The 26,940-nt window shown below is 45.2% G+C and overlaps 1 protein-coding gene across 1 annotated transcript in view; it reads right to left on the bottom strand.

The window, feature by feature from the left end:
- Positions 1-406: 406 nt before the first annotated feature.
- Positions 407-26,940, bottom strand: part of ST3GAL1 (ST3 beta-galactoside alpha-2,3-sialyltransferase 1) — a 114,751-nt gene continuing 88,217 nt past the window's right edge. Inside the window, exons 3-7 of the mRNA XM_083144884.1 lie at positions 23,004-23,197; positions 16,148-16,327; positions 13,221-13,266; positions 6,966-7,085; positions 407-6,270 (exon numbers count right to left, since the gene is read on the bottom strand). Coding sequence (XP_083001010.1) covers positions 6,097-6,270; positions 6,966-7,085; positions 13,221-13,266; positions 16,148-16,327; positions 23,004-23,197 — 714 coding nt within the window. The 3' untranslated portion in view covers positions 407-6,096. The remainder of the gene's footprint in view (positions 6,271-6,965; positions 7,086-13,220; positions 13,267-16,147; positions 16,328-23,003; positions 23,198-26,940) is intronic.

Consider the following 26,940-nt stretch of genomic DNA (forward strand, 5'->3'; position numbering starts at 1 on the left):
CCAAATGCCATGCACCCACTCATAATGTCTGACAGAGTAGTGTCGAGGGTCGACTCCTTCAAATTCCTAGGAACAAAGATTTCCTGTGACCTCAAATGGGGTCCCAACATCATTACAACTGTCAAGAAGGCTCAGCAGCGGTTGTTCTTCCTGAGGCAACTCAAGAAATTCAACATCCCGCAGGAGCTGCTGCTCATCTTCTACACTGCCATAGTAGAGTCTGTCCTTTGCTCCTCGATCACAATCTGGTTCGGAGGAGCAAACGAGAATGACAGACGAAGGTTGCAAAGAGTGGTGAGGATGGCAGAAAAGATCATTGTAGCGGAGCTCCCCACTGTCCAAGAACTATACCTAGCCAGGGTCAATAAGCGTGCAGGAAAGATCTTGGCGGACAAGCTCCACCCTGGCCACAACCTGTTTGAACCCCTTCCGTCAGGCAGACGTTTTAGGTCCATCCCAGCAAAGACGACAAGAACTACAAAAGGCTTCTTCCCAATAGCTGTCCACCAACTAAACCGTATTGAACATACCAAATACTAACTCAAACTTTTCTAGATACATGTGAAATGTATGTGATGTATGTTTATGCCTCTCTTCCCACCCCCTTTGTGTTCCCTGATTGATGCTGCACTGTTACCACAAAAAATTCCAAGCATACGCAAGTATACCTGGCCAATAAAGAGGATTCTGATATTATAATTTTATGGGAGGTTAAAAAATAAAAATAAAAACACACCTGGTCCGGTATTCTAAATGTGCACTGTTTCTGTATCCTAAAGATCTGTGCTTCCAGTTTCTAGGTGAGCAGTAAAGCAATCAATATATAAAAACTATTTCCATGAATACATTTGGCACAGGCACCGAACCCCTAAGTGAAAGTGGTTTGAAATATTTAATACAAATGAGGTAGTTTCCATGTAATCTAAAATCTGAGTGGTACAGATGGAGCCCTCCTCATCTAGCCATTTAATAGAATTAAGTAAGTAATAGTATTACTCTGCTAATCCCCTACTGGTATTGTTCTATTGTATTGCAGCTGAGAACAATAGGCGTTGGATAGCCATGGCTCACCATGGCTATCCAGAGACGGCTAGATGAGAATGGACGCCGGATCGATACACTGTATACAGTCACTAGGCATGGGAAGGTCAACAGTCAAAAGGTTGACTAAAGTTTTTCATGTTTTTTTTAGCTGTATTTCAAGCCCTTGTCGACCTTTAGATTGTCAACCTTCCCATTGTCAACCTAATGCTTGTGTCAACCTTTCAACCTACTTCAGGTGTCGACCTAAGCCCTGTTGACCTTCAGTGGTCAACCCAATGCATGTCGGCCTTAATAGGGTGGACCCAATGACCATACCCCAATACACGCAGTCATCCCCTAAGGTTAGAGAAGAGGAAGTTTCTCACCCAGCATAGGAAGGGATTATTTACAGTAAGGGCAGTTAAGATATGGAACACTCTGCCAGAGAAGGCTGTGATGGCAGATCCAATTTATACATTTAAAAAATGGGTTCAACAAACTTTTAAGAGAAAAAAATATATATCCAGGGGTATAATCATTAATTATGATAGTGGACTCAGATTGGACAGCCACTTTGGGTCATCCGGGCCTTCTAATGAATAATGGCTGTCCATTCTTTGTTTCACTCTGTGTTCACAGTGCTACTAAGCAACGGGTGCTGCCCTCTAGAAGTGAGCAGTCCAGTTCCTCTACAAGGTTTCTTTTTGTATTTTTAGATTTTTCTCACAAGGATTAGGTCAGATCAAGAATGATTGATCTAAATAAAACGTTGCTATAGACTTCAGGCTGATGGTTAAAAGCACCAAGATATTGGATAAATATTTTGCAGCTTTGCCCCAAGTACATTTTCCATTACAGAATATTTAGGGGCAGATTTGTCAATGAGTGATATTCTTGTTGTCACTCATTATGAATGATAATATTGCTCCAGGCAACCGGCTCCTTACATGGGTTTTGAAAGAATATCATTCTTTGATAAATATGCCCCATTTAGTAAATGTCACTTCTGGAATTCTTATTATTTTTCATTTTTTTTTAAATAGGTTAAAATATTGTGAGGAGCTTCATGTATTCTGCATCAATTGATAAAGATTTGTCATTTTAAAATTATCCATTAAGCAACCGGTTTATACGTATGTTTCGTTGACCCAGAGGAGAGCGAGTACATTGTCAATGGACTCATGGGGTCTAAATGAGGCCTTTGTAGATGTTATTCCAAATTCCATTTTAATTGATGAGATCAACACAAGTTGTATGGCAAAAAAATTATATATATAAAAAAACAAAACAGCTTTTAGAATTTAAATTTTTTTTACATGTTCAAAAAAAAAAAAAACAATTTTTTTTTTAAACAATTGAATACATTTGTACACTGCATAGTAATCCAGATTTTTTGTAGAAAAACACAATATGTTTAAACCAGCTTAAAGAAATAGAAATTCCAAAAATAAAAAATAAATCCACATTACAATATGCATAAATGCATATTAGTTACATTTTACATCAACATAATACTGTGGCATTCATCTTAAGAATTTATAAAAATAATATATTTGAAAAGTAAAACCTAACACTTATTTCCCGCGTACTTTAGACAACATTCTTAAAATACATGGAATATTTAGAAGAAAGGTAATTTATAAATATAAATAGGCAGAACACAAAGTAACATTACACCTTAGAAAGCCTTGTAGCTTTGTATTGCCTAGGTGAAACCATTTATAAATAATAAAAAAAAAACATTACTGTGAATCAAGTTAATATAAATTTGTGGGAGCCAAGAAAAACACAGGATAAAATATAAAATCCTGTCTGCTGCTTAAGAGTGGTAAACCAATGATCATGTGACTGATATCACTAAATCCTAGCAAACTTATTTGTAGTGCGAAGTGATGTAGTAACCGTCGATATTTGGGATTAGACCATTATAAATTCTTCTAAAGAAGAGACCCGATCAAACCCTTCCCACTTCAAATCTCCTTTTTAAAGAGGTGAACAAAAAATGGTCACCACTGTTGGTGGTTGTTGCATCTAAGTTTTTGCATTATATCTATTTTAAGTTGAAAGACTGTTGGACGAGTGTCTTGGTTTTCAGTTCAAATCTATAAACTAAATCGTTCAGAACGGAGTCAGTTGTTACAATAGTAACTTTGCATTAATTGATTCTAATTCCGGTGTTCACAGTTCGTGGTCGATTGATTGACCATCCCATCATATTTCTACGATGACCTACAGTATGTCTTTGTAGTGTATCATGCCCCTAAATGGCGGTAGAGTGGAAGTGTTACAGGCACAAAGACTAAATGTACAAATTAGCCCTTTCACCTTTTACATAAACTTCAAGACAAAAGAACACATCGGTGAATCATGCCCTTAATTTTGACATTCAGTTATTATAAAAAAAAAATAGAATACGATTGCTAAAAATCAAAAAATAAAATACTGTTGCTGGTTTTCAAATTTTATACGATGCAAATAATGTGGTTGACTGGGAAACTCTGCCCTGATCCATACAAACTTGGTCCTCAAGCATCCAAACAGTCCAGGTTCATCATGCTTGTGCATCAATGCTATATTCAAACTGTCTGGAGGTACTAATTAAGCCTTCTGCACTTAAGAATGGATAGCCTTAAAGCCTGGATTGCCAGGGTGCTTGAGGACAGAGTTTTGAAACCACAGTTATGTCCCAGTTTTTAATTCGAGAATACGGGTTATCATTGTTTAATATGTTTGCAATTACATATATTCCTCCCAACACGAGGTCATGAGCAACCAGAACAAAATGATTAACCACTATTAAATCCAGAGACAACCTCAGATGAGATCTGTGAACTGGTGGCTGCCCTGGCAGAACCGGGACTATTGGTAGTGGTTTCCGGCAGAAATACAATTTAAAAACTTAACTTTTACAGTGCTTTCCAAAGTAGCTGCATCTTCAATGACATCTGACCTCTGGATTTAAAGAGGCAATAATATGAAGTATAGCGTACAACTGGCTTTAGGTTATAATGTTATTTTCCCCTTCAAAACTTTGAAATGGGCAGCTTCGTAAATGTACCCCTTTTGTCTGGAACAGGGTAGAAAAATAAAGACATTTCTAGTTTTCAACTTCTGTTATTTTGCATCTAAAAGCTGCTATATAAAGAAGCAATTTTAAGTCAATGGTTGCCAAGCAAAATATTTTGAGTGGAATTAGAGAGGATTAATATCCTTGTATCACTGGGCAGCTGCCAATGGCTCCACAATACTAGGGTACTCCAAGAAGTCACACAATGAAGACGGCCATACAGCATTCTCTACAAGTGAATTGCTGTCTTGCATGCCCATTGGTGGATGGCTGTAGCTTTTCACCAATCAGAGTACTGACAGCCATTCACTGTATAAGACACCTTTGGAGAGGTGAAGCAGTACCACAGGGATGCAGGTTTTGTTGGTTCCCGTAAAAGGGTGCGGAGGGGTCCCAGTGAGTTGTTTTGCCCAGAGCTGCATACAACAGCTCTGGAATTTGCACATCTAATTTCAAGCAATTTTTTTGTTTTTCGTGTTCTGGCACTGTGACGTAAGCCTTTTGGACAAGATCATAAAATGGGGACAATGCAGAGGATACACATTCTGTTCTAGACCTTTGGTAACTGGACACCTATTCCTGGCAGTGACAATTCTTCTGTAAATCAGTATATAAATGCTCTCTCAAGGACCGTGATCACAACATTACTGTTAACTCCCCAACAATTCTAGTCCTTTATCCTTCGGGATTAACTATCTCTATTCTTCTGTTACTTTGCTTCTGGTTGCGACAGGGTGAGCGAGGTGTCTTGGAAACGCAGACAGGAAACCTGCATAACCTGCATACTTGACCTAATGTTCTTCAAACGTCAAATATTCTTCAATTCTGCTCAACGTTTCTCTATGATAAAGCTCTAGTAAATCAGAAATAATGCATTAATAAATAAAAAAATTACAAATAGCAAACATAAGAGCCTATATAATGTCAAATAAGATATATTCTCACGCTTCTCCTAAATGTTCATCGTAAACTTTTTTGGAGGGGTAATCAGGACCTTCAATCAAGTACTTTGTCTTGTCCCACTTAATAAAAAAAAAAGCACATACCCCCTACACACCTCAGTGGTATTCCAACACAATTAAAGTGTCCAGCAATAATTAAAAATCATAATAATCTGAGGTAAATAAACAAAATTTAAAGCAAGAATACCGTTATATTCTGACTGCATTTGGCGTAGATCCCCACACTTTGAAAAAAAAATAATTGGTTAATTTGCCAGCTAAAATCATTTGTATAAAAGCTTGATTTAAAAAAAAAAAGGGATTTCGATATCTCCAACATGGAACGAATTTAACGGATGAGCAGTTGGTACAAAAGAACCATACAAAAGATGTTCAATACCAGAGAGTAAAGTTCCTCAGAAAACATTGAATGAAACTATCCAAGTTCAAATGTTATCCCACTATGGGAGTACAAAAATTCTGACCTTCGTTGCAAAACAGACAAGAACATTCTACTGGTCTTAAAAGGATCCAGAAGTCACCAATATACTCTACAGATTGTAAAGACAAAATTAACATTTAAATTTCTCTCTGCTTTTAGATGGCCAGCTGAGAAAAAACTAATATGAATGACCAAGTGCCAGAGTACTGCTAAAGACACAAGATCTGCAATGTTCTCAAGATGTTCTTCACAAAAGGGAAGGTGTGGTCAGTTTAAATCAAGGTCACAGCCAACAGTTATGATTGAGTAGTGTTGACCAGCGATTACTGCAAGTCCATAAAAGCCATATTCTTGCATAATAAGCTCTCAAGTACCAACAAGAACCTTAGTAACTGGGTGTACATATGCCCATAAAATTCATTTTCCCACAGTGGCTCCAAAAGTGATTATCATTCAATTAAAATGTAAAAAAAAAAGTGTCATTATTTGAAAAATAATAATTGTTTTTATGCTATTCTTATAGCATCACAAACGTCTGGACAAAATAGCCAGGTCAACTTCTCCTGGCAGGAGGAGTCTCATAAATAGCAAATCTACCAATCCAAGTGTCCGATGGGGTGGGGTCATCTGCCTTTGTAAACTTTAATTTTCTTGATAGAAGTGAGGTTTCCCAAAATTTCTGCTTCAAAGTCACCATCATGGACCCCGGTTTGCCGAAAAGCTCCAGCTGCCGGATTGTTTTCCCAGTAATGATGCCAGTATCCCTTACTATCTGCTCCAAACCCATACAGATCCACCTGAATGGATTGAAACAAAGAAACCGATAATATGTTAGGATTCAATGTTATTCCAAACCCTGGACTGGAAGTTTTCAAAACACACAGTGCTACACCGGGAAGGGGAGATGTCCTTGGGTGCATCAAACCTTTGAAAAGGGACTATAGTGGAGATTTTGCCGATAGCAACCAACCAGCATCAGTTTAATAGCTTCTAGCTGTCTTTTATCCAGCACAGTCTGATGGACTGCTTTGGGCTACTTCTCCATTTTAGACCCTTTCAAAGGTTTGGTACATCTCCTCTGTAGTGTAGTAGTCCAAACTTTAATGAAACTAACATTGTGTGTCTTTCTAAAAGGCTTCATTCTTCTACGATTAAAATTTTTGACCATTAGTAGAAATAGGGTACAAGAGGGTACATTCATCATGTAGTGTTAGGACTAACATGGTAGCTTAGCCATACCTTTGCTAAACTATGCAACAGAGTTTCTGCATTCCTACCCTCATTTGGTGTGCAAATCTCATTATTAGTCCATTATATGCGGGGGTATCTTGTGTTTTGTTTCTGGTCTTGAATATCCCCTCAATTGCAAGCACCTTTAATGGGCTAATAAACTGCTTGATGCACAAAAAATGGCAAGTATATATATAATAGACAAAGGCCAACTATGGAAGGATTGAACAGGTTGCCATAGAGTTCTAGGTGGATATGTTACCTGATCGCAGATATGAAGAGCGAATATGACACTTAACATCCCCGTAGAGGGATAACGTCCGTGATGTAGTAACCACCTGTCATATATATACTTCATAAACTCTGGGTGGTAGACCAGGATCTGTTGGGAGAAGGGATCAGCAGTCAGGACAGACATATTATACCACGTAGAATACACAATATTAGGAGAGTTGAAATCAAAAGGGACACCAGAAATGGTGAACAGTCTACATGCAAATGCAGCATTTAGTATTCTAGAAGAGGGTATAAAAAGTAAAAAAAAACCTTGCAGATATATAGGGGGGTATGCAATGCTCCGCCGCTATTTCTGATGGGAGAAATAGCAGCGGGTCCCTAGTCAATGCTGTCTTTACCGACAGCATTGAAGAGGAATCATGGCAGAAAGAGCCTGACTTTAGAAGCAGTCAGGCCCGTTCTGCCGATAACGGCCGTGGATTGTCGCAATACCGGCTGCAGATCTACAATCCACGGCCGTTTACATGGACACGCCCACTTTTTCACCGATCGGAGTGGCATCCAGTCCACAAGATAAAAACTTAAACTGCAAAAAAGGGATTTTTGTAAGAACTTACCGTTCGAATCCCTTTCTCTGATATGGTCCTGGTGACACAGCTCAACACTGGGATGTAGGAGGGTCCGAAGGAGCCAGGCACCTATCCTAAAGCTTTAGAGGGTAGGCTCCTCCCCTACTGCATCCCTAGACTCTTCAGTTCAATCTTTCAAAGCCACTGGAATACATTAACTCAGTACAAACGCCTGCACATATTATATGCACATTTTATAACAGAAACTGTTAACTTTTAACCATTTTAACATGAACATCATGAAACTTCTGGCATACTTACTGAGCGTAAGGGAGGGATCGCTGTGTCACCAGGACCATATTAGAGAAAGGGATTCGAACGGTAAGTTCTTACAAAAATCCCTTTTTCTCTTTCAATGGTCCTGGTGACACAGCTCAACACTGGGACGTTCTAGAGCCGGTCCTTTGGGAGGGTACGCTCAGGTCTGCAGCTCTCAGCACTGCTCGCCCGAATGATGCGTCCTCCGACGCGAACTCATGGAATCTATAGAATTTGGCAAATGTGTGAACAGATGACCAAGTGGCAGCTCTGCAAACCTGCTCAGCTGTGGCCCCATGTCGAACCGCCCAAGAGGTGGCAACTGACCTGGTGGTATGCGCATTAATTCTGGCCGGTACAGGCCTACCCACTTCTGTGTATGCAAAGGCTATCACAGATCGCAACCACCTAGCAATAGTCTGCTTAGAAGCAGGCCAACCAATTTTGTGTACGTCATACAGTACCAATAATGTGTCAGTCTTTCTGACACTCTTCACTCTGTCCACATATATGCGTAAGGCACGCACAACATCCAAAGTCTTCAACTTGTCCCTTTTCTTAGAACCCTCTGGGGGTTGAAACACAGGTAGAACTATCTCCTGATTTAAATGGAAGGCAGAGACTACCTTCGGTAAAAATTGAGGCACTGTTCTCAGAACAGCCCTGTCATCATGAAAAATTAAGAAGGGAGATTTGCATGACAAGGCTCCCAACTCTGACACTCTTTTAGCAGATGCTACTGCTAACAAAAACACTAGCTTCCACGTGAGAAACTTAAAGTCCGCCAACCTTAAAGATTCAAAAGGTGCCTTCTGAAGGCAATCCAAAACCAGTGACAGGTCCCAAGGCGCTACTGGTTGCTTGTAAGGGGGTTTCAATCTCGATACCCCTTGTAAAAAGGTTTGAATCTCCGGCAAAATGGCTATCCTTTTTTGGAAATAGATGGACAAGGCCGAAATCTGCACCTTCAATGATTGAAGGCTTAGGCCTGATGAAAACCCATCTTGTAAGAATTCCAACATTCTTGATAACTTGAAGTGAGATGTGTGAGCCTTTCGCCTCTCACACCATCTGATGTACGTCTTCCAGACTCTATAATAATTTACCGAGGATACAGCCTTCCTGGCTTTTATCATAGTCTGTACTACTGCCTCAGAAAATCCTTTTCTTTTCAAAATGGCGGCTTTAATAGCCAGGCCGTCAAAATCAATCGATCTGAATCCAGGTGATTGAATGGGCCTTGTCTTAGCAGATCTGGTCTCGGAGGCAGACGCCACGAGTCCACAGACAACCTCTGAAGCCTCGAGTACCAGGACCTCCTTGGCCAATCTGGGGCCACAAGGATCACCGGAACCTTCTGGTCCTGTATTCTTTTCAAAAGTCTCGCTAACATTGGCACTGGAGGAAATGCATAAAGAAGATCTCCCTGCCATTGAGTAGTCATGGCATCCACTGCCTCCGCTAGTGGATCTCTCGTTCTGGAATAGAACCTGGGCACCTGATGATTGAACCTGGATGCCATCAGGTCCACATCCGGAGTTCCCCACTTCAAAGTGATCTGTTGAAACACCTGAGGGTGTAAGCTCCATTCCCCTTCCTTGAGCTCCTCCCTGCTCAGGAAGTCGGCTTCTATATTCTCTACTCCTGGAATGAATATAGCCGATACAGCTGGAACATTCTGTTCCGCCCATAGGAAGATTCTGGATACCTCCCACATGGCCAATTTGCTGCGTGTACCTCCCTGGTGATTCAGATACGCCACAGCTGTGGCATTGTCTGTCTGAATCCTCAAAGGGAGGTTCCGTAACCTGTCTCCCGCCATCCCCGCCCATCCCCCGACAGTCATGCGGAGGGTTTGTCCTCTCCTTTGGAGGCAGGCTTCTTATGGAAAGAGCCAAACTTGGACCTTTGTGTTTTGCCCCTAGAGGACTGAAACTTTCCCCTGAAAGACTGTCCTCGAAAGGACGCACCACCTCTAGGGGAGGGCCGAAAGGACGGCCTAAAAGCAGCGAATCTGGATGTCTGCTTTGCTGAGGGGGCCGGCAGAAATGTACTCTTGCCACCCGTGGCTTGTTTTATAATCTCCTCTAATTCGGAACCAAAAAGTAACTTTCCCTTGAAAGCTAACATCTCTAGGGCCTTCTTGGACTCATTGTCCGCTTCCCAGGCCTTAAGCCAGAGCACTCTCCTGGCATTAATAGAGACTGTGGACACTCTGGTCGCCATTTTAAGCGCTTCCTCTTCTGCTTCCACCGCATATTCTGCAGCGGCCTTAATCTTCTCCGCTATAAGCAAAGCACCAGGGTCAGCCTGCAGCATGGTGCATAATTCACCAACCCACTCTATCATGGCCTTAGAGACCCAGGCTGAGGCAATAAGGGGCCGTAGGGTAAACCCCACCCCTTCAAAAATAGCTTTGAGGTTACCCTCCAGCTTTTTATCCACAGAATCTTTAAAAGCTGCACCGCCCTGTACAGGCAATACCGTAACTTTGGATAAGCGTGCCACTGAAGCATCCACAACAGGCACCTTTTCCCAGAGCTCCGCATGAGACTCTGGCATGGGGTACAGACTAAGGAATCTCTTTGGCATCTGTAGCCTCTTATCCGGGGTTTTCCAAGCCCCTTCCAATAATTCCTGTAACCCCTCATCTGAAGGAAAAGTAACAGCCTCCTTCCGCTGTCGCTTAAAAACACCTTTAACAGGAGTCTTATCCTCCACAGACAGTTTTAAAGCCTGCTTCACAGCCACAATAAGATCCTCTATACCAGCCGCAGAGGTCTCTTCAAAATCATCACCCTGATCCAGTGGCGGAACTCTGGGAGGCAATGGAGGCTCCAGCCGCCGGGCGCAAGGCCCTGGCGGGGGCACTTCCACTCGACTCCATTGTCTCATCCAGAGTCGGCTGGCTGTCTGGAGGGCAAGTATCCCTGGGTCCCCCTGAGAAGTGAACTCACGCCCCACCTCCACTTACCTGCTGCGGATCGGGTGTTTATTCCTGGATCCGCATCGCAGCTGACTGCACACAGACAGTGACAGACAGCTAGCAGCGCTGAACTTCCGGCGCTGTCTAATAGAACTTGGTCCTGCAGCCTGCAGGACAGCGCGCAGGCTGCAGGGAGGTAGTGCGGGCGGGGGAGGATGCCTGGGAAGGCAGTGGCACACACAAACGCCACACATGAAGAAGAACATGCTGCTCAGCCGCTGCAGCCTTCTTCTCTTCTGCAAGGCTCAGGTAAAAATAAGTCCCTTATAGCAGCCCCGGTTTTTTTTTTTTGGGGGGGGGGGGGGGGGGGGCCTCGAAAATCTATCTTGCCTCCGGGAAAATGACATGAAGTTACGCCACTGCCCTGATCCCAGGGGATGTCAGTATACGCTCCCTCCTCATCTACCACAGTAGGCATAGCATAAGACCCTTTAGGGGTCCCTGCAACATCATCCATTTTGTCCAGTATTTCACTGAACCTGTTGATCCCCTTAGCAGTATCCTGCATCACCTGAATAAGAGCAGGATCTGCCTGGGTAAGAGGCAAGGAGCCAGAAGACTGCTGAGATGATGGCATAGGTCTCTGTGATTCTACCAACACATCACTCTGCCTGTCCAAAAGCTGCACCAAAGCGTTTACTGACCTGCCTAGAGCACTGGCCCACGCAGGTTCACTCTGCTCTGCCCTATAGGATTCACTGCCCATGGGTCTCACATCAGCGCAAGTAATACATAAGCCCCCCTTGGCCATCTGCTCAGGGACAAACTTTTGTGTGCAAACATTGCACGCGCTCAGTGCACTAAGGGCTCCCTCCCCCAAAACCACAGCCTGATGCTCAGACATGATGCAAGTGAAAAATATATATATCTCAGTATACACAGTGCAAACAATGTACAAGCGTTTATACAGAGTCAATGCAAACAGTCACTTATCTGTCTGTTGGTTTCAACTGCGGGGAAGCGATGCCCAGGAAATCCAAGTCACTCTGCCAGGATCAGTAAGCCAGCTCAGCTCCGCTGCAAGCGTTCTGAAAGGCGCCAAAGTCAGAGTGAAGGAAGAGACCAAAAGTCCCTGCTGCTGCGGGGTCCGTGACCTTTTGGCGCCAACCACCCCCAGCCAGCCGCTCCTTAGGTAGGATTTCCTAGTTCCAGTGTCTCCCCCTCAATTGGGGACCACTTGGAACATGCCTGTCACAACGCTGCTGTCCTCTCATATAGGAGCTCAGCGTGTAAGCTCCGCATAAAATGGCCGCCGCCATCACGGAGCGCCTGTCCCCCATGATCCCCACCTAAACGTGGAGCCGGTTTCAGGATACTCCGGAGCCCAGGCAGCCTTTTAATAAAGGCTAAAAGCGCTGCACAGTGAGACCAGACAGCGTCTCCCCTGTGCACAGTGAGCTGACAGGACGCGATTCTGTCAGCTCCTGCTGCGCTAGCAGTGTGAGGATTCACTATGAGAATCCTCACACTGTGCCTACCTAGCTAGGGTGAAAGTTAATAAAACAATAAAAATTCCCTAACTGCTCTATTTCTTCGGCTGCTCCCGCAGCCCTTTAGAATAGCACCCACTCCAGTGGGCACCTAACACGAACTGAAGAGTCCAGGGATGCAGTAGGGGAGGAGCCTACCCTCTAAAGCTTTAGGATAGGTGCCTGGCTCCTTCGGACCCTCCTACATCCCAGTGTTGAGCTGTGTCACCAGGACCATTGAAAGAGAAACTAATGGTTATCCCAAAATAAGACTTTCAATTTGGGAACTCCTGGAATAAAGGCACTGAAACTCCTTTAGCCTTGAACTCCCAACAGCATATACATATAATCCATCTACCCGCTACACAAGGTTGATGTCTCTTTCTCTGGTTCTTCACAGCCAAAGCAGGTGGAAGCATCAATTCTGATCATATATAAAAGGATAATTATCCCTTCTCTTTATATAGAGAATATACAATGTAGGCAGAAATTGGTTTGCAGGCTCTACAGAACCCAGGGCGGAGGGGAAACCACCTAAGGTGACTCTTCCATGAGCTGGTTGGCCAACTGGGCTACACACCACTGAGGAGCCAAGCTTCAGCATGCCCAGAAAGGTCTGCAGCACTGCTAACTTGAAGAAGCACAAGGTGACCGGCTTTGAGAAGATTGGGCGCCCTCCACCAACATTTTACGTTGCGGACCAACAATGCCACGTATCGCCCCTGAATAAATACATTCAAATAAGTCTGTTTTTCTGCACATTCGCTTGTAAAGCCCCAAAAATAAGATGACAAAAAATGCACAGTTTCCACAGGGGACAATAAGCATCGAGGAGGTGACACTATAGACGACAACAGGCATGTAATTGGCTGACGTAGAAGATAGTCAACAGCATATTAACAGTAAGCTCCAAAGCCAATAGAGCATATTGAATATACCTTGTCTTTGGAGACCTTGATTTTGCGTGGCACTGGTGCATATGTACTATAGATAGACAAAAACAAAAAACAAACACCGACATTAAAAACCGTTAGAACAGTGTGCGTATATTGTTTGTACAAAGATCAAATACATGGTTATTAAAGCGTAGCTGTCAGGGATAATCAAATCATATAAAAAGATACAAATAAAAAGTATTTAGTCCCCATTGCATTATGGTTTGCTCCCGAAAAAGGTACATCCTCCGCTATCAATGCAGAATGTGTGAATATCCCGTGCTTGCCCTATTAACTGATCAGAGTTTGAAAGTTTGAAATTCTTTTGTGTTAATTTGGTTGCAAACAGCGACTAAAAACATTTAATTCATTAAAAAAAAAAAAAAGTTGCAGCACTATCCATGTCCACTAGGGGGGAGTAAACCCCCGTTAAATCCTCTGCTAGCGTCTAGCATAAGGATCTCCTCTCTGATGAATTTCCGTAACTTATTTCTGCTTGTTCCAACTATGATTCAGGCTGCTGCAAATGATGATTAAGTTCCTAAGAATTTAACCGGAAAGAAAAAATAAAAAATCTGCACTGTCGTGATGCAATAATGCCGATTACATAAGTCAGCATAACAGGATGTTTTTATTAATTTGAAAACATATTGTACGAGCAGATCTACATAAATGCTGGTGACTCCCAGAGGGTTTTTCTATTAGTAAAATGGATTTTTGGGACATTTTCCATTCACCTCCCGGGTCACGATGGTTGCACACCTTTGCCCTCATCCACCTGTTTTTTATGAATTCCTCCATTTCAGCTGCAGCTGCCGACTGTTCGCGACATTACCATCGATCATGACATACCATCGATGATGACATGCCATATCAAGGCATATTGCGATGGAGCAATGCTGCCACTATGGTTTTGCGAAGGCCATCCCTATAAACCAAACTGTATTAGGAGACAGACGCTCACTCGAAATTGCATGAGGTCGACACAAGGTTTTGACTGTTGACGTAGATCTGGTCTCTGAGCCATCCGTATACCTTATATTTGCATCTGGCTACAACAAGACACTTTCATAAATAAGACCTGAAATATTGCGCAATTGAAATCAATCATCGGAAGTCTTTATTTTACACATCAATGTAGACTGGCCAGATGAGCTTGCAATCTTATTCTGGAGTACAGACCTACTGCAGCGAGTCAAATGGACTGGCCCAAGGATCCAACAGCAAGCCTGAAATGAGGGTCCCTGCTGCAGTTTGTCCGCTATCACACAACCCAGTCACTACTCCATGTGAAGTGGAGAAGGAATGAATGGGGGGATTCACATGACAGTTTTTGCGATGCACAATGGCTTCTTGTTCAACATCAGGAAATCTAAATGAAAGTCTTCATCGGAAAAGACGGAGCATTGTTCTTACCACTAAACCCTTATTAGGGGTAATAAGTATATTGGAGACCAGCTGTGTAACTGTGTCCTGGAACTCAATCATGCGGGAGCGCCCTCTGCTAAGTCCCAAGGTGGCCGCTTCCAGCCAATAACCCGAGTCAGGCAAGAATTACCGTCATACCACACAAAAAAAAAAGGAACAAAGTGGTTTTATTTGTTTATGAAGAGAACCGAGACTGGAATGTACACCGCATATTCTAATAAATCCCAACGTCTTAGAACAGAGAAACGGATTAGCGGTGTATAAGTGGCACAAGGACTAAACTTTGGAGAGCGATAAAGTACCAGCCAATTAGCTCCTAGCAGTCATGTTACAGGCTGTGTTTGAATAACAGTTTGGAGCCGATTAGTTTTGACCTTGGACAACGCCAGATATGTAGAACTTCCCGATGTCCCAAGTTTGGTAGGACGGTCCTTCTTTTTGGCCACTCTCCCTGCCATTCCACCCATGTGCTACAGTGTCTTGCTACAGTGTTCGGGATCCAAAAATGGCAGCCAGAATGTTAGCGGGCCCTGTGCCAAGGAAGCAATAAACCATTTCTTTAACAGTCTACTGGTTGGCAATAAAACAGTAATATGTAATGGAGACAAATCGGTTGACCTTTAAAAAAGGGGCTTCAATACTTTTGCATCCACTGGATATAGTTGTACAGATGGAGGGATCACTGAAAGGGGCGGTACCGAGTTTGCCTTTAAATAGGCCATTCCTTGGTTTCACATTTTGAATGGGTATGGATCATTGGCTAGACACCAACTTGGTCGACATGCATGAAGGGCAACAGGGTCATTAGGTCGACATGGTGAAGGCAGTGTTCATTCTAGCATCCGCCATCTTTGAAAACCCATGCAGTTCCTGTTCCCTGCCTGGGGTGTCGCTGTCTGCTGTGGTGTTTCTAGCACAGGTCTGGTTTGCATATCAGTGCTGATATACAGACCACACTGTGCGAGAAGCACTACAGCAGACAGCAACACCCCAGGCAGGGAGGAGGAACTGCATGGGTTTCCAAAGATAGCGGGTGCTAGAATGAACACTAGAAGGTCGACGTGGGGTTTTTCACTTTTTTTTGTCCAGACATGGAAAAAAGTGCACCGCGTCCCCTCGCATGGCTCACCATACTTCGGGCACACTATTATATTCTTCTACCACGCCCTAGTGGATGTTAGAGCATGAAATACCGCACGTCAGCACACGTGGGCTCAACCTTTTGACTATCGACCTACTCCTACTGTGTGGAGTTTATATATTTTTCCCATGCTTGCGTGGGTTTCCTCCGAGTACTACAGTATTAGATGCAATCACCACAGTTCAGCTTCCATGTGCTCCCGACTTCTATCAGATTGTGTTTTTACTAGGTTTGTGCTACTATATATGCTTAATGCATGTGAACACACTTGGCCCTATGGATTTTCTGACACGGACAGCCTAAGCAACCTGATAAAGGCGAAACATGCGTTGGTGTCATAGTACTGCAGCATATAACTTACAAGTTGATAGTACCAGTGGTGAGTGCGCTGACCACCCACTGCAGATCCAGGACCTTGAACGGAACCAGGACCATGCTGACGTTCTCCTTGAGGCCGCGGGCGCTCTCTGGGTACGTGAAGTGGTGAGTGGTTTTGTTCCCCACGTCCTGCTCATATCTCGCAGTGGGAGCGTGGTTCATCCTGAGATGGGCAAAATAAAGTGCAAAAGACTTAATTATGACAGTAAAAACAACGTTCATTGGTTTGTGGTTTAAATATAAAAAAATAAAATAAAAAAAAAGTAAGCGCTATTTGCTATTATAATATTAGAAATTGCCTTGAATTGTCTCAGTAGAATCAAAAAATGGCCATATATTATTGCTGAAATTAATTTGACACCGTTATATTATTGGAGTTCAAACTTATTAAAATCTAAAACTTTAAATTTCACAACACTTCAGGTGAATAATAAACCATTAGAACATTTTACCATACAGTACATCACGTTGCTTCATCAAACATAACACTCACCCTTATTGTAAAGGGAAGCATTTATGTCACACAGGTTCTCTAGAGAAATGCTATAGTTCTAGTGTTTAACCCTACGCGTTTCATCTCCGACCCTTCATCAGGGGTTCTTCCTTAGGTGATCTAGGAATTGTATTTAGCTGGAGATCAGCAGAAGGTAGCTTAACCCTTTAGTGCCTAGTGAATTTGTCAAAATAGGTATGTTACCTTATATAGGTAAAATAATCTTTTTTTCATTTGAATTTATATAACAAATGTGAGACACCATCATTTTTAGCGGATTTTTTTTTTTTAAACGTCTCACAGAAATGTTGGCACTCAAAGTGGTTCCCTTGATCTATTCAGAGCCATAAATAGCAGTTATTAGATCTACAATCATAAGGTCAACCACTATTGGTTGACAGTCAAAAGGTCGACAGTCAATTTTAATTTTTTATTAGGTCTACATCAACATAGGTTGGTATGGACATCGTCTAAGTGTATCACGTAACCTCGCCATGCTTTGGGAACGGTGCCTTCCTGTGCTCGGCACACTATTCTATTCTCCCACCAAACCGTAGTGGAAGGTAGGGTATGAAATACCGCCTGTCAGCTAAAAATTTTTTTTTTTTTTTTTAAAGCTCATGTTGAGTTTTTTCATGCCAACCCTTTCACCATATCAACCCACAGTTGTCGACCTTATGACAGTCTACCTAGACACTTTAGATCTTATGAAAAGTATTTCACCTTATACATGTGTAATGATCACAACATTTTTAATATGAACTGGCGACTGTAGGAGAGAACCACAGAAACAGCCATGACGCTAGCGGTCACATTACCGCCAGAATCCCAACTACCCCAGGAGACCGGAGCCGGAACCCTGAGAACCGGGATGCCATATGGTGAGTAACCAGGGGAACACTTGTATTGGTCCAGGGAATGACAGGCCAGGTTTAGGCAGTGGGGGGGAACTTAGGGTTAAGTTGTGGGGTGGAGGACAAGGATACTCACCGGACCCCTGTTGGGACTCCCTTCATTGGGATGTAGACAATGGTATCAAATTAAATAAAATGTATTTAGGTCTTTCATATGAAACTATATTACATAATATTATTCCAATGAAAACTGCTATTAAATGTTGACTTTGGTCGTTTCATCTACGTTAAAACACATAAAACAGAAATGTTGACTAGAATAATTTTTTTTATTTTCACAGTCCTTTCCGAGAACACTTTACCCGGCCAGACTCAGCACAGCCCTTCGTAGTACCGGCTGGAATTTTATTTATACAGAGCGATTCTAGGATAAAAGTCAGAATTATTCTTACTCACTGCAGTGTTTCCTTCCTGAGCGATTACGCCTTCACAGAGCCAGGAAACGCCCGCCCCCCGGCTGTAACCTTACGTTGGCTCAAAAAAGGACTGCAATGCCTGGTAATAAACCAACAGAGAGCAAAAGGACTGTTGTGACGGATGTACTCCAATTGGGTCATAGATTAGCTATAGGTGGCCACAAGTGGCTCCCACCATACCAATGGGCCCAAGTGATACAGACTGGAGGAACCCTTTAGTGGGTAACATCTGCCCAAGAGGAGAACACTGATCAATAGGTCAACACTACGTGGTTGAAATGGATTAGGCCAACCATGACAATATGAATGGCCGACGGTACTTAAAGTTAACAAGTTGACACAAAAACACCATATTGTTAATTAAGCCCAAAACTAAGCATACCTGCCCATACCCCATGATCCTGACCATAACCACCCCCCTGCAGTAGCCTAACCCTAACCGCCCCTTCCAGTAGCCTAACCATAACAGTAAGCCTAATATCGCTTTTACACTAAAAGAAACACAGTATCCGACCTGGTATTTGGAACACTGTTCCAATCTGGGTCAGATCCGCTATTTTCCCCATTTACGGCGCGGTGCTGACCCGGAATACTCCTGGGCCATCACCGTTTACACTGCACACGTGTGCAGGGTGCGGAGCTTGGAAATGACAAGCGCCGGGACTGCTGATCACCTCGTCGGGACTGCCACGCACCAAGGTAAGCTGCTGGGCTGCCCCCAGCCTCCGTGCACCCTTTAACCCCTGAGGTGAATGGATGTGGCACACAGGCATCCATTCACCTCCTCCCTGCCTCCGCTGCTGTCTGCAGAGTACAGCAGCGGAGGCTATGTGTGCCCTGCGCCCAACCTCCATACTGAACGCAGGATGCTGCGGTCAAGAGGTAGGGCTCCCCCATTGGTGTAATTGGGAGCAGGGTTGGATGACCCGGCATACCTATTTACATTGCCCCCCACCCGGGTCCTCCCCATGTTCCAACCTGGTCAGGGCCAGGGTAGGATTCATGGGGAAATGGACCAGTGTTTTTTTTTTCAGTACCCCTTTTACACCGATGCGGATCCAGGTTCATCCCGGGATTGTAAATGGAGTAAAACTAACCACCCTTTCCAGTAACCCAAATCTAACAATCCCCCCTGGTGCCTGACTACCCTCTCCAGAAGCCCAACCTTAAACGCCCCTTCCAGTAGCCGAACACTAACAACCCCCCTGGTACCAAACCCGATCCACCCTCTCCAGTAGCCTAATCCCAACCTCCCCCCGGTGCCTAACTTCCCCTTCCAGCACACCAACCCTATCTAACCACCCTCTTTAGTAGCCCAACCGTAACCGTCCCTTCCAGTGGCCTAACCCTACAATCCTCTCCGGTAGCCTAACCCAAACCATCCCCCCAACTATCCCCCGTTGCCTTATCACCCCCTCCAATAGCCTAACCCTCTACCCAACCCCCTAGTGGCTAACCCCAGCAATGCTGAGAAAACCTGGAACAAGAATGCGTGTGGACTGTTTCCATGTCCACCCTTTGTACCTCTCGAGCAATATGGACTATTCATCTGCAGACCTGTGGTCACTGTCACCTAACGCATGGCCGCCAAATGGTGAAGAAAATTATGACCATCGACTTACACATTGCTGATCTTTCAACTAGATAACACTCGGCCCTCCGTAGCATCCCCATTGCCTAAAAATACCCCTATATTACCGCAAGGAGCTGGTACATCACAGGGCAAATAAACAGTGCCACACTGCCCCCTGCAGATATTTATTAGGTTTCCGTAAGTGCACTTCTAAATGGTATGCGGTCGAGGGGTCAACACTAATTATGTTGAAACTTAATAGGTCAACTAGCCATAGGTAGACACCTTAAAAAAGGTCGACAAGGCTCCTAAACCCCAATAACCGCGGTCATTCAGTCTGCACAGCTAACCACCAGAATGACAGAAATCCCATTTTATTAAACTACCATAGACGGCTGCTGGAGAATGCCAACTCATTATTCCATATAATAAAACACAGGGCCATCAGCGGAGACGAGGACGGGCGACCCCGGAGACATAACTAGATTTGGGGACAGATGAGACGTAATTGCATCCGACGCGGTTTGACATTTCATTTCCCGCACAGGAGACCAGAGACTGGACGAATGCTGAACAAAAGGTTTTGTTTCCTCGCAAGAGAATAGAGATTTGTAAGAGTGCAGCACAGACAACCAATACCTCATTAACAGCCCCTGGCATACGCTACCTGGTGCCTCCAGCCGTTAATTGCTTCAGTGACATAAGTCTCAGCCTCCTCCGCTATCTGTCCCGCCTGTCACTCTCTAGATCCTAATCTACGGAGAAACAAAGACGTGCGGGCACCGCAGTGCGACAACAGGGATTCCTGCATCGCGCTATGGTCTCTGGGTGGCAGGATAAATCCATGTGGGGGGAAAGTCACAGGAGTATTTTAAAGGGTGTTGGAGAGAGATAAAGTACCAGCCGAATGTCTCCCAACTGACACGTTAAAGTCGGTTTGACAAATGGCAGGAGCTGTGGGTTTGTACTTTATCTCTCACTAGGCATTCATAAATAGAACTCTGATACATAGGGGGAAATTTACTAAAGGAAATTTGTAAAAAATTAGGTGTATTTGTATCCAGAAATACACTTATTTTTGACATTTACTATCCCGAAAATATGGCAATTCGTAGTTGTATTGATGTGCTATCAATACGAATACGAATTGCCGTATTTTCGAGATAGTAAATGTCAAAAATAAGTGTATTTCTGGATACAAATACACCCATTTTTTACAAATTTCCTTTAGTAAATTTCCCCCATAGTGTTTACTCTAGGATGGAGACCGGGCAGGGCGCCGGGGGGTTGACCGGGCCACAGCTGGGGGCGTGCCCAGGTCGCCGGCGTCATCAAAGGGGCGTGCCCGGGTCGCCGGCGTCATCAAAGGGGCGTGCCCGGGCCGCCGGCGTCATCAAAGGGGGTGGGACCGGCCCCTCCGAAGCCACTATGCTGCCGGGGAAGCGCCGGGCATCGCCATCTACGGCGGCGCTGGGCTTCCCCGTGAGGCTGTTTTAGCGGGGCGCTGCAAGAGGGGCAGGGCGCATTTTGCCCTTTAAAAAAATAAATAAATAATCGGGCAGGGCACAGCGCCCCGCTAAAACAGCCTAGCGGGAACACTAATACAGTTTATTTATCTGTGACATTTCGCTAAACAGTTTAACCCTTTATATAAGTGACAGTCTCTATCATGTCCCCCTTTCCATTCTCTGCTTCAAACTATACATAGTAATATCTTTAGTCTTTCCGAGTAAGTTCAGTGATGTAGGCCATGTACCATTTTAGTTAGATATGGCCTCCAGACCTGGACACTGTATTATAGAGGAGGTTGTACCAATGACACACAGTATACATGACTGGACACAGAATCTAGATGAGGCCATCACAATGACCTATACAGAACTGGACACAGTATCTAGATGAGGCCACACCAGTGACCTGTACAGAACTGGGCACAGTATCTAGATGAGGCCGCACCAGTGACCTATACAGAACTGGACACAGTATCTAGATGAGGCCGCACCAGTGACCTATACAGAACTGGACACAGTATCTAGATGAGGCCGCACCAGTGACCTGTACAGAACTGGGCACAGTATCTAGATGAGGTCGCACCAGTGACCTATACAGAACTGGACATAGTATCTAGATGAGGCCGCACCAGTGACCTATACAGAACTGGGCACAGTATCTAGATGAGGCTGTACCAATGACCTATACAGAACTGGGCACAGTATCTAGATGAGGCCGCACCAGTGACCTATACAGAACTGGACATAGTATCTAGATGAGGCCGCACCAGTGACCTATACAGAACTGGGCACAGTATCTAGATGAGGTCGCACCAGTGACCTATACAGAACTGGACATAGTATCTAGATGAGGCCGCACCAGTGACCTATACAGAACTGGGCACAGTATCTAGATGAGGCTGTACCAATGACCTATACAGAACTGGGCACAGTATCTAGATGAGGCCGCACCAGTGACCTATACAGAACTGGACATAGTATCTAGATGAGGCCGCACCAGTGACCTATACAGAACTGGGCACAATATCTAGATGAGGCCGCACCAGTGACCTATACAGAACTGAGCACAGTATCTAGATGAGGCCGCACCAGTGACCTATACAGAACTGGACACAGTATCTAGATGAGGCCGCACCAGTGACCTATACAGAACTGGGCACAGTATCTAGATGAGGCTGTACCAATGACCTATACAGAACTGGGCACAGTATCTAGATGAGGCCGCACCAGTGACCTATACAGAACTGGACATAGTATCTAGATGAGGCCGCAACAGTGACCTATACAGAACTGGGCACAGTATCTAGATGAGGCCGCACCAGTGACCTATACAGAACTGGACACAGTATCTAGATGAGGTCCTACCAGTGGCCTATACAGAACTGGGCACAGTATCTAGATGAGGCCGCACCAGTGACCTATACAGAACTGGGCACAGTATCTAGATGAGGCCGCACCAGTGACCTATACAGAACTGGACACAGTATATAGATGAGGCCGCACCAGTGACCTATACAGAACTGGACACAGTATCTAGATGAGGCCGCACCTGTGACCTATACAGAACTGGGCACAGTATCTAGATGAGGCCGCACCAGTGACCTATACAGAACTGGGCACAGTATCTAGATGAGGCCGCACCAGTGACCTATACAGAACTGGGCACAATATACTAGATGAGGCCGTACCAATGACCTATACAGAACTGGGCACAGTATCTAGATGAGGCCGCACCAATGACGAGCAAACAATTTTGTTAATGACATTTAAATAGCCAACAGAAATCAGGTTGTAGCACCCGATCAGCAAAACTACTTAATACTTCCGCTGGGCACCTATAACTTATGGGCACCGAAAAAACAAACAACTGATTATTGTTGATAGAATAATAAGATCCCGCTATTAACTGACGAAATCCCTTTCAAATCTCACCTTAAAACAAAATCATGGGCGTCGATTTCCTGGCCGTACAGAGAGCCCCTGAGGTTGCCGGAATTCCCCACAACGGCACACGTGCGACACCGGTACGGGCTGTGATCCAGCAAACTGTGTTCGCCCGGAATGATCTGAAACATTTCGTCAATCACTTGGTTCATATCCATTGGATCCTTCTCACCCTGCAAACGCTAGGTGTAAAAAAAATAGGATTTTAATACCTACCGGTAAATCCTTTTCTCGAAGTTCTTATGGGATACAGGGAGTCGTTCATAACGATGGGGAAAAGAGCTTATCCGAAGGAGACAGGCACATATAAAAATTTATACAGGGTGTACTGGCTCCTCCCCTCTGCTCCCCTCCCTCCAGCTTCAGTTAAGTGAACTGTGCCGAAGGAGAAGAACAATATGAGAGGAATATGTGTATATTTACCGTGGTGAGATTCATCCAGCACACCCAACATTCAACATAACAGACCACATTAGCAACCCCATAACCTGGGAAGTCTAAGGGCCTAAGAACATGTCAACATGACAACTATTTTGAACTGTGTTCCAACTGGAACAATGCATAGAATAATCACCTAAGTGACCATGTACACTCGTGGACCCTTAAGGTACACTATGTAAGATTAAGTTACCTAGGTAACCTACACCCTATGTCCGCCAGGAACAAGAAGGGTAGCAGAAGGACCCAGAATTGGTCCATATCTCACAAAGTGAGCAAGGCAAACCTCCGCACAGAGGCGGGTGCCCTGTATCCCATAAGAACTTCGAGAAAAGGATTTACCGGTAGGTATTAAAATCCTATTTTCTCTATCATTCTTATGGGATACAGGGAGTCGTTCATAACGATGGGGATATACCAAAGATATCAGAACGGGCGGGATTGTGCGGAACCTATTGCCGCAGCACCGCTTGCCCAAACTGAGTATCCTCAGTGGCCAGAGCATCAAACTTATAAAATTTGACAAAAGTGTGTTGGCCAGACCATGTGGCTGCTCTACACAATTGTAAGGCCGAAACTCCTCGGGCAGCCGCCCAGGATGTCCCCACGGAACGAGTAGAGTGAGCTTTCACCCCAACAGGCATAGGCAGCTTTGCTACCGCATAAGCCTGTTTAATGGTTGCACATATCCATCGTGCAATAGACTGCTTGGAAGCAGGACGTCCAATCTTTTGGGCATCATAAAGGACGAAAAGTCCATCAGTTTTTCGAATCCTTGCTGTTCTCCTGATGTAGACACGGAGAATCCTTACTACGTCCAAGGACGTCGGCACCTCAGAATGAGGCCCACCAGCAGGAACCACAATCGGCTGGTTCACATGGAACGCAGACACCACTTTGGGCAGAAAACGCGGGTTAGTACGTAATTCTGCCCTGTCCTCAAAGAATATCAAATAAGGACTCTTGCAAGTCAACGCCCCTAGCTCCGAGACCCTCCTAGCCGAAGCTAGGGCCAGTAAGACCACTGTCTTCCAGGTTAAATATTTCAGGTCAATTTCCTCCAAGGGCTCAAACCAGGAGGATTTAAGGAACTTCAGCACAACATCCAAGTCCCACGGTGGAGTAGGGGCCACAAAAGGAGGTTGTATGTGCAATACTCCTTGCAGAAATGTCTGCACTTCAGGAATATTAGCCAGTTTCCTCTGGAAGAAAACTGATAACGCAGATACCTGCACCTTCAAAGAGCCTAGGCGTAGGCCGAGATCCAGACCAGCTTGAAGAAAGCTAAGAAATCTTTCAAGTCTGAACTCTGATGGAGAAAACTTTCCCTGTTCGCACCAACCCACATATCTTTTCCAGATATGGTGGTAATGTGCAGCTGTTACTGGTTTCCTTGCACTTGTCATAGTTCTGATGACCGAAGTGTGAAACCCCTTCTGAGTCAGGATCTGCCGTTCAACTTCCAGGCCGTCAAACGCAGCTGTTCCAAGGCCTGGAAGACGCACGGTCCTTGCATGAGTAGATCTCTTTGCAGGGGTAGGCGCCACGAGTCCCTTTGCAGACTTAGAAGTTCCGGGTACCACGTTCTTCGTGGCCAGTCTGGGGCCACCAGAACAACCTCGGTTCCTTCTCTTCTTATCTTCCTTAGCACCCGAGCCACTAGGGGAATCGGTGGGAAGACATAGACCAGGCTGTTGAACGTCCACGGTATGGAGAGGGCGTCCACTCCTTCTGCCTGAGGGTCTCTTGCCCTCGAGAAGTACCTGGATACTTTCCAGTTGTTTCTTGATGCCATCAAGTCTACCAGTGGGGTCCCCCACCGAGCCACCAGAGAATTGAATACCTGGTGGTGTAGACTCCATTCCCCGGGGTGGAGCTCGTGGCGACTGAGGAAGTCTGCTTCCCAGTTGTCCACCCCGGGTATGAAGATGGCCGAGAGCGCTTGGCAATGACTCTCTGCCCAGGACAGGATCTTCGATGCTTCCCTCATACAGGGCCTGCTCTTGGTCCCGCCCTGTCTGTTCAGGAATGCCACCGTGGTGGCGTTGTCTGATTGTATACGGACCGCCTGACCGCAGAGGAGAGGGCCCGCCTTCAGAAGTGTGTAATACACAGCACGTAACTCCAGGCTGTTGATATGGAGGCGTGTTTCCCATAGGGTCCACTTGCCCTGAAAGGACTGACCCATGGTCACTGCCCCCCATCCCGTGAGGCTTGCATCCGTGGTGACTAAGACCCAATCCTGGATGCCAATCCGACGCCCCGCCAGCAGGTTGGGCGTGTGGAGCCACCACTGTAGTGACAGTCTGGTCCGAGATGACAACGCAATGCGCCGGTGCATCTGATGGTGTGAACCGGACCACTTCGCTAGGAGATCGAGCTGGAAAATCCTGCTGTGAAACCTCCCGAATTGGAGAGCCTCGAAAGAGGCGACCATCTTTCCCAATAGGACAATGCACTGGTGTACTGTCACCTGGGGGGTCCTTAGCAAGTCTGTGACCAGCCGCTGGATGTCCAACACCTTGTCCTGTGGCAGGGACACTCTCATGAGAGCTGTGTCCATCACCATGCCCAGGAACTGGAGTCTCTGTGAAGGGATCAGAGAAGACTTTGCCAGATTCAGGAGCCAACCATGGCCCGACAGGGTCTGTATGGTAACTTGTAGAGCTGTCTGTAGTTCCTGTGGCGACCGCGCCTTTACCAACAGGTCGTCCAAGTATGGTATCACGCAGATACCCTTTTTTTTTAAAACCACCATCATCTCCGCCATCACCTTGGTGAATATGCGCGGGGCTGAGGACAAGCCGAATGGCAGTGCGCGAAACTGATAGTGCTCGTTTAACAGCGCAAACCTCAGGTATTTCTGATGAGGGGGCCATATTGGGATGTGAAGGTAGGCGTCCTTCACATCTAGGGACGCCAAGAACTCCCCCTCCTCCAGTGCCGCTATCACGGCCCGCAAGGACTCCATCTTGAATTTGGTTACTTTCAAGAAGGGATTCAGGGATTTTAAGTTCAGAATTGGGCGCACTGACCCGTCCGGTTTCGGAACTACAAATAGGTTCGAGTAATAACCCTGCCCCCTCTCTAGGGGAGGGACCCGGGTTATAACCTTGGCCTGCACCAGCTTTTGGATTGCTTGCTGCAACACCACTTGGTCCTCTGGGGACGCTGGGAGGCCTGATTTGAAGAACCTCTGAGGTGGCTGAACTGCAAACTCCAGCTTGTAGCCGTGCGTAATAAGAGCCTGTACCCAAGAATTGAGGCACGAGGCTTCCCAAACCTGGCCGAAGAACGCCAGTCTGGCTCCCACCTCTGCCGGAGCTAATGGTGGAGCCCCACCGTCATGCTGCGGGTTTTCCTGCAGCTGCCCCAGATGGCCGCTCTGCGGTGGCCGAAGCGGAAGGCTTCCTGAATTTACCACGGGAGCCTCTTGCAGCGTTTGAACCACCTCTTGCTTTAGGGCGGAACTTACTAGCCCGAAAGG

Source organism: Crinia signifera, chromosome 5, assembly GCF_055691185.1.
Source record: "Crinia signifera chromosome 5, ASM5569118v1, whole genome shotgun sequence".
Classification (NCBI taxonomy): domain Eukaryota; kingdom Metazoa; phylum Chordata; class Amphibia; order Anura; family Myobatrachidae; genus Crinia; species Crinia signifera.